This window comes from Uranotaenia lowii, chromosome 1, assembly GCF_029784155.1.
Source record: "Uranotaenia lowii strain MFRU-FL chromosome 1, ASM2978415v1, whole genome shotgun sequence".
NCBI classification, from domain to species: Eukaryota; Metazoa; Arthropoda; class Insecta; order Diptera; family Culicidae; genus Uranotaenia; species Uranotaenia lowii.
In genome coordinates this window covers 142,973,929-142,982,506 of record NC_073691.1, presented here as the reverse complement: position 1 = coordinate 142,982,506, position 8,578 = coordinate 142,973,929, and the positions used below count along the sequence as shown (strand labels likewise).

Here is an 8,578-nt window from a genome sequence, read left to right as displayed (position 1 = left end):
GTTTTCTAAATGTTACGGTTCTAATCTAAGTAACTTTTATCGGCTTCATCTTTGACGCCATTATTTTAATAAAAGTTAGAAAATAGTGTTCGACAAATTTTAACAATTTCAAAATCTACAAACAAATCAAAATCTAAATTGAAGTTGCCAGACTTCTGGACCTTGCCAAAATCCTTTCTCCTAAATATGGTGGATTTTAACTTTTGGAATGGAAATTCTTACTTTAGTTTAAGATTTGGAATACAATTATCATAAGGAAAAGAAGAACATTTTGTTGGACGAACAAAAAAGTAAGACAGTTTTTAATCGAAAGACAAAGAACAAAAAGTAGAACACCAGATTTCATACCGAGTAGATTAAAGACTTCACTTACAGAACACACCCACAGAAAAATTTTGTTGCAATTTAAAAACAGGAAAACTACTGTTATTCCACAATAACTCTTGTCATATTTAAGGATAATGCATTGAAAAACTTATTTCTGCAAAATTAAATGAACCGTAAACTGGGGATTCTTTGATCATTTGGGTAATTCTGACCAACATGAAATTTTTCCACATAATCTTAATAACTAAGTCTAAACTTAAAATATTTGAAAACTGTTTTCAACGTTTGAAAGTCTATTGTTTTTCAAATAGGCAATATTTGGTTTCAATTTGGAATTTTTTTATGTTAGCAAAAATGTAATTTCAATCTCAAAAAAATATTTATTTTTTCTTACGCTCGCAAACAATTACCTCTTCTAATGAAATCGAAGCATTTAGAAGCAATCGAGTTGTTTCAAGTGAAAGTTATTTTTTTTTTGTATGTGTTTAGTTTAAGGCTGCCAGAATTTTTTCAGCACGTATTCGGGCCGGACAAATCCGGGCAATTTTATGAAAAACCTGGCAAAATCCGGGCATTTGATTTCAGAATTGCGACCAAAAGCCGAGCAATATCGGGCTAATTTTCAGGCAAATTTTGTTAAAACCCAGAAATTACCTAACGAAAATAAAGAAAAAAAAATTGAAAAAAACTTTTTTTTTCATCAAAACTCATCATTAGATTTTAAATCGTACTTAACATCTCCAAAAAACCTTTCATGATTATTTTCTTGGTTGTCCTAAGACGGCTAAAACCAGGAAGGTACAACTTACAACCCCCACCCCCCCCCCCCCCCCCCATGAGGGAAGCAGGCGAGGTGTTCTACTTTTTACTCAAATATTTGAATTCTCAATCTAATTTTGATGATTGAGTAAGGTTACTCAAGATTAACAATATTTATTCTGAACTGTTTTCAAATCTTTGTAAAATTAAACCCAGAAGCGACCAGAAAATCCGGAAAAATCCACCCAGAGCGAAGGCCGTGCGTGAAGTGACGAATGCAAATTGTTCTTTCACGACGAAGCGTACTGGACACACCGGAAGCTGGGTCGTCGACTCCGGGGCAACATCCCACATGTACGCCGAACGAGACTTCATTCTGGATCTGGATGAAACCATCAACGAAAACGTGATGCTGGCCCACGGGACGATGGCAGCTGCGAAGGGCAAAGGCACGTCCAAAGTGGGTTGCTGCGATCTTTAAGGCAAAAATCGCACAATCACGCTTTCGGATACTTTGTTCGTACCGAATCTGGAGACCACCCTGATCTCGGTGCCCAAGCTGGTTGTTAAGGGCGGTGAGGTGGCTGTGGGGTAGCGGCATTAGAATACTACCCCGGGGTCGCTGACCCATGTCGTAAGAGGCGACTAAATGCAGCAAAACTCCTCCCTGACCTACGCACACGAACTCGGATTATGCACCCGGAACAAATCGGAACCATCCCCTCTTCTAACGATAACATTTCTAACGGAACCTATTGGATACAACGATCCAAGATTACCCAGAGTGTGCCGCTCATGGGGGTGTGAAAACGCCTCTATGCGAAAGACCGTGCTGATGAGGTGGAAGGCTGGCGGGTCGAAAATGTGTCAGTCGCAAACGGTAGCCTGTAGGATTGTATCCCATTTACCCGAAAACCATTGCCCAGAATGAATTTTTCCCAGAATGACAAATACCCGAAATCAAACCCCAGAATGAACCATTTCCCAGAAAAAAATTCCCCAGAATGCACCATTTACCAGAAATTTTTTTCCCAGAATGGACCATTTCCCAGAATTTTTTTCCCCAGAATGGAACATTTACCAGAATGGCACAAATCCCAGATTTTTTCCCCTAGTATTTTTTTTTTTTTTTCTAATGAATTCTTGAATATTTCATATGATTCGAAATAATTTTTTTTCAAAATGATTTTTAAATGAAACTACGACTTTGAAATTTTCCAACTAAATTTATTTTAGAACCAATATTGTGCTTTGTTTATGGTTTGGGTACTTTAATTGATTCAATGCTTACCATGGTCCTTTAAGAAACCGTTTTGGTATCCGACTCCTCACGCTGCGCGTTCGAACTTGAAAGACGTTTTGTCCTTCACGCTGTCGCGTGGCGGACGGGGCTAAGGGATCACCCCTAGCTTTCACGCAGACCTAGGAAGCCCCGGCAGACCTAGACCAATGTCTTAGGGCCGCCGCTTCCGACGGCGGGTCGGCGGCCTCCTCGGATTTGGGAGCTTCGGCGGCTTTGTGCCGCCTCAGCCCCTTCATCCTCGTTGGTTGCGGCCTTGCCGCAAAAGAATAGAGTTATGAAACCCCCTTTTTTTTGTAACAATTCCTTTTTTTTTAATAATTTCTAGTAAGGATAAATGTTTTCAATTTTCTGGGAAATGGTCCTTCTGGCGAAAAAAATTCTGGTACATGGTTCATTCTGATGAAAAAATTTCTGGGAAATGGTACATTCTGGCGAAATTTTTTCTGGGGAATGGTTCGTCAGGGGAAAAAAATTCTGGGGAATGGTTTTTTCTGGTGATTGGAATTCTGGGGATTTTTCATTCTGGGCAATGGTTTTCGGGTAAATGGAGTACAACCGCCTGTAGGGCACCAGGACGCACCCCACAGTAATGAAGTCCTTGCTGCGCTAAAGCAGGGCACTGGTGCAGTGGACCGTATATTTCCCTAGCTACTCGTGGGACTAAACATGAACATAAACAACAACACTAAAAACAGAAAGAACGTCGAGACAACTGATGTTAGCTCGGACGAAGGAGGAGAAAGCAGAAGAACTCAGACGGAGGTCTTTGCTAAGAGAGAACTCCTTAGGTCTCCTCTACTGAGCAAAGTAGTAAAGGAGCTAGGAAAGGAGATTGGCAGGGAGGTTGCCAAGGAAGCGGGAAGAAGCCCGATCGCTGATGGGTCCACTGAAAACCTCAGCAGTTCCCAGCAAGAGGAGCAGGTCCCAATCGCTGGAAGAGGTGCACCAAGGTGCATCAAAAAATTTGGTCTTTTGGAGGCAGCCGACATGGTCAACAAGATGCAGGAGTTTGTGCGAAGCACCAACAACGTGCACACGCACATCAAGACCTGGGTGCCGAAATTGATGATGCTCCTGCAGAGTGCCGTCAAGGAACGAACGGAGTTGGTGCGGAAGGCCGAGGCTGCAGAGAAGGACCTGGAGGAAGCAAAATTGGTTGCTTCTCAAGGACTTTCGAAGGAGTCCAAGCCAAGAAAAACCGCAAAAAAAGATCGCGACTCCCCCGTCGTGAACGATTCCTCCGAAAAAAAGGAGGGCCACGGATTATGAGGATGCCGACGGTGAATGCAGTGCTGGAGGCTGGCGAATGGTTCGCAATAGGAAGAAGAACGTGAAAAAAAAGGTCGTTATGAAACCAGAACCACCCCCAAAACCCAAACCTCAGCGGGTGATGTCCAGGGGTGATGCGCTTATCGTGGAAGCGAAAGAAGGCACAACGTATGCGGACTTGTTCCGCGCAGTTACGCGCAGAGCCAAAGTTATCTGCTCTTGGTGAGAGCGTCACCAAAACAAGACGCACCCAAAAAGGCGAACTGCTCTTCGAGCTAAAAAAAGACCCGGCGGTAAAAAGCGCCGACTTCAAGGAGCTTGTCGAAAGCACCCTAGGCGATGAAGCGACTGTCCGAGCGCTATCACAGATCGCGTCCATTGAATGTAAAGACCTTGATGAGTTTACCACTGCAGAGGAGCTCGAGAAAGCTCTCTCCAGCATACCTGGCATGAGCAACGAATCGGTTGCTATAAAAATAAGAAAGGCGTACGGTGGAATGCAGATTGCCACGATTCGCCTCTCACCAACAGCGGCCAACACGCTACTGACGGTAGGAAGTGTAAGAGTAGGGTGGTCAATAGGGCATTTTAGAACCGCACCCAGGATACCGAAGCAGATGCAACGCTGCTTCAACTGCTGGGATTTTGGTCATTTATCCCGAAGCTGCAACGGACCCAACCGGTCACGATGCTGTCGAAGATGCGGTGAAGAGGGACACTTCTCTCGAGAATGCAAAAAACAGCCGAAATGTATGCTATGCAAGCAGGAGGATGGAAATGTCCACGAAACTGGTGGCTTGGACTGTCCGGTATATATAAAGGCAAAGGCAAGCCAGTAAAACTGGAAATAATCCAGCTAAACCTCAACCATAGCGAGATTGCACAGCTTCTGCTGGAGCAAACGGTAGGCGAAAAGAAGTGTGATGTGGCGCTTTTATCAGAACCATACAGAATCCCGTCTGGAAACGGTAATTGGGCAGCGGACAGGTCTGGCTCAGCTGCTGTCTACGCCACGGGACGTTTTCCTATCCAGGAGATAGTGGTAGATTCTCGGGACGGATTCGTGATTGCCAAAATTAACGGCATCTTTTTCTGTAGCTGCTACGCTCCACCAAGATGGACGATCGGGGATTTCAACACAATGTTGGATGAACTCACTCACGAACTGACAGGAAAGGCCCCTGTTGTAATAGGATGAGACTTCAACGCCTGGGCGGTAAACTGGGGTAGTAGGTGCAACAACCCTAGGGGCCACAGTCTACTAGAGTCCTTCGCAAGACTGGAAGTTGAGCTGTGCAACACTGGATCCATCAGCACCTATCGCAAGCATGGAATACCAGACAGAACGTCAGTGATCGATATCACCTTTGCGAGTCCATCATTAAAAACTGATATGAATTGGAGAGTGTGTGACAATTATACACACAGCGATCACCAGGCGATACGCTATAGCGTAGGAAACCGAAATCCGGTGGCAGTAAGGCAACTGCCAGTGCGCGGGCGGAGATGGAAGACTAAAGTTTTCGACAAGGAAGTGTGCACCGAAGCTGTATACATGCAGGACTCATCCCAGGTCCATAATGCTGAGCAGCTGACGAAAATGATGGTAGCGGTGTGCGACATGACCATGCCCAGAAGAAATACACCGAAGTGGTGGCGACGACCGGCTTACTGGTGGACTTCAGAAATAGCTGAGCTTCGTACTAGCTGTCTAAAAGCTAGACGACGAGCTCAACGGGTGAGAAATGAAGCCGACAGAGAAACTAGAGGTGCCGTTTACCGAGCAGCCAGGGTTGCACTTAAGCGAGCGATTAAAGCAAGCAAAGAGAACTGCTACAGAGCGTTATGCCAGAGCGTAGATGATAACCCATGGGGCCAAGCCTATAAAGTTGCACTGGCGAGATTCGGTGGCCCAAGGTCGCCGACTGAAAAGTGTCCGGAAAAACTGAAAAAGATCGTTGCACATCTTTTCCCGCAGCATGGCCCGACGCAGTGGCCCCTTACCCCGTACGACGCGGGTTCCCATGACATCGAGCCAGTAACGAATGAGGAACTTGTGGCTATTGCTAAGAAACTTGCGGTGAATAAGGCTCCTGGTCCGGACGGAATCCCAAATGCAGTGCTGAAGGTGGCGGTACAGACCATTCCGGATACTTTCAGAGTGGTGCTACAAAAGTGTCTCGACGAGGGAGCGTTCCCCAATTTGTGGAAAACGGCGAAGTTGGTGCTACTACCGAAACCTGGGAAACCCCCAGGGCACCCGTCATCATCATTTGTCTGCTGGACACTCTTGGTAAGCTACTGGAGAGGATAATGCCAGCTGGAAGGCGATTGCCAAAGCGTTTCACAGGATGCGTGTTCCCAATACCCTCTGTAGCTTCTTCGAAAATCGAGTCCTGTCGTACGAAACCGAAACTGGGTTACGATCTACTGCCCTAACAGCGGGTGTTCCACAGGGTTCCATACTCGGACCTGTGCTCTGGAGTGCCAGAGGGAAAGGAGAAGGAGGAAAAAGGAGAAAAAGGATAAAGCAGAACGACGATCAAGGAGAAATTGAGGAAAAATTGAGAAAGAGGAAAAGGGTGAGATGTATAAGTGCATGAGCACAGCCTACCCCTTGATGTAGTATCATAGGGTGAAACCAAGGGGCACATCTGGCACACGAAGCCCAAGGGCGGTGAGGTGATTTTCGACACCAAGAACTGCAGGATCATGAAAGGGGCGCAAGTTGCAGCTGTGGCGGTTGTGTCCAATGGGTTGTATTGCATCAAGAACGCCCACAACGCCATGAAGGTAGAAGAGAAAACGCACACGCAGGATTGCCAGCACGCGTGGCACGGAAAGATGGGCCATTGAGACAACGACGCCGTCCAGTAGCTGTTCAAGAAGAAACTAGCGACTGGCATCAAGATCATCGATTGTAGCATACGGTCCGTGTGCGAGTGCTGCCAAAAGGGTTAACTTGCACGACTTCCGTTTCCGAAGAAAACGAAGAAGCGATCAAAAATGCCGCTGGATCTGATCCACGTGGACGTATGTGGACCCATGAAAAATGTTACGCCAGGAGGATGTCGGTACTATCTGACAGTCACCGACGACTTTTCTTGATACACAACCGTGTATTTTTTGCGGGAGAAATCCGATGCTGAGGAGAAGCTGAGGGATTTCGTTTTGGAGGCAAAAACGACATTTGGCAGGCCGCCGAAAGTCGTGCGCTCCGACAACGGTGGCGAGTTCAGGAACAGGTCGTTGGGAAGGTTCTTCAAGCAAGAAGGTTCTCAACGCCACATACCCCACAGCAGAACGGAACAGCAGAACGCAAAAATCGGTCCTTGAACGAAATAGCGCGGTGCATGCTGCTGGACGCAGGGCTATCGACGAAGTACTGGGCGGAGGCTGTGAACACGGCCAACTATCTACAGAATCGACTACCGCCTAGGTCGATGGATGTCACTCCCTATGAAGCGTGGTGGGGAGAAAAGCCAGACCTGAGCCACGTACAGGTTTTTGGTGCGGATGCGTACGTGGGGATACCGAAGTAGAATCGAACGAAGTTTGATGCAGCAGCGCAGAAGATGACATTCGTTGGTTATTCGACCCAACAGAAAGCGTACAGATTCTTGGACAGGAGCTCCGGGCACGTCATCAACAGCAGAGATGCTCGTTTCATGCTGACTAGCAGTTTCCAAGAAGAAGAAGAAGGCAATGGAAGTATTGTTGAATATCGCTTCTCTTCGGCCAACAATTTTCAACCTAATCCATTTCCTATCGTTGCACGGGACGTTTGCGGTGAACCAGCAGACGACGAATCGGATGACGACACCACACTCACCGAAGATCACGATGCCGATGAACGTCCCCTCAAAGCACAGAGTGAACGGCCATCAACGAGCACTCCGATCGAACAAAGGCCACTCGAACAAAGGGATAACGCCACCTCGATTTCCCGAAGTCAGCAGCCTGGTAAGCCAGCAAACGTTCAAACCGAGGACTCTAGCAGAAGCGCTAGCGAATCCTCAACGGGATCACTGGAAAAATGTTATGGATGAAGTATGCTGTCCTCCAAGAAAAATCCACCTGAGACATCGTTAGCCTCCCCCCAAACCGGAAGCCGGTCGGCTGCCGGTGGATTTTCAATAAGAAGCTGGACGAGCGCGGGAATGTTGCAAGATACAAGGCCCGGCTAGTTGCCCAAGGATGTAGCCAGAAATTCGGTACTGACTACGACGAGGTTTACACCCCGGTTGTGAAGCACACCACGTTTCGGGCACTCCTGTCGGGAGTTGTATTCCGGATTTCTGTTCAAGCTTGGCGGTGGAACGATCAGTTGGACAGCACGAAAGCAGGAGTGTGTTATATTATCTTCCACCGAAGCGGAATATGTTGCACTCGCTGAAGCTAACAAGGAGCTACTCTGGCTCATGAAGCTGATGCAACGACTTGGCGAGGACATCAAGCAGCCGGTGATCATCCACGAGGACAACCAGAGCTGCATCAGTTTGTTGAGTGCCACCAACCGAGCAGGTTGTACTTTCTATTCACTCCTTCCCCCAAGACTTTTCTATACATTTTGCCCTTATTCAGTACCTACATACTGTACAATTTTTTCAACAAAAAATATGGTTACCAATTTTAAAATCCGAATTTAATGTTGAAAAGATGGCAATTCAATGATTAACTTATTTAAAAAATGAAAACAACTGTATAATTTTTTGGTTTTTTTTCATTAACTTCTTAGTAAGAATTAAATTTAGAAATTTTTACTGAAAGATAATTCAATAATTCCATAGATGGGTTATAGAGGGTTAAATGGAAATTTTAATTAACTCAATATAAAGTAATTATCGAACTTAAAAGTAATTCCCTCTCGGCACTCCAAAATTACTGTCAAAGCAAACATGATGTCCTCTAATAATTTTT

At 46.0% G+C, this 8,578-nt stretch overlaps 1 protein-coding gene across 1 annotated transcript; it reads left to right on the top strand.

The window, feature by feature from the left end:
- Nucleotides 1-7,233: 7,233 nt before the first annotated feature.
- Nucleotides 7,234-7,707, top strand: LOC129737994 (uncharacterized). The gene has a single exon (XM_055729169.1). The coding sequence runs from the start codon at nucleotides 7,234-7,236 to the stop codon at nucleotides 7,705-7,707; it is 474 nt and encodes a 157-aa protein (XP_055585144.1).
- Nucleotides 7,708-8,578: the final 871 nt, after the last annotated feature.

Coding starts and splice junctions, on each gene's coding strand:
- LOC129737994 (XM_055729169.1), top strand. CDS start 7,234: ATGACATTCGTTGGTTATTCGACCCAACAGAAAGCGTACAGATTCTTG.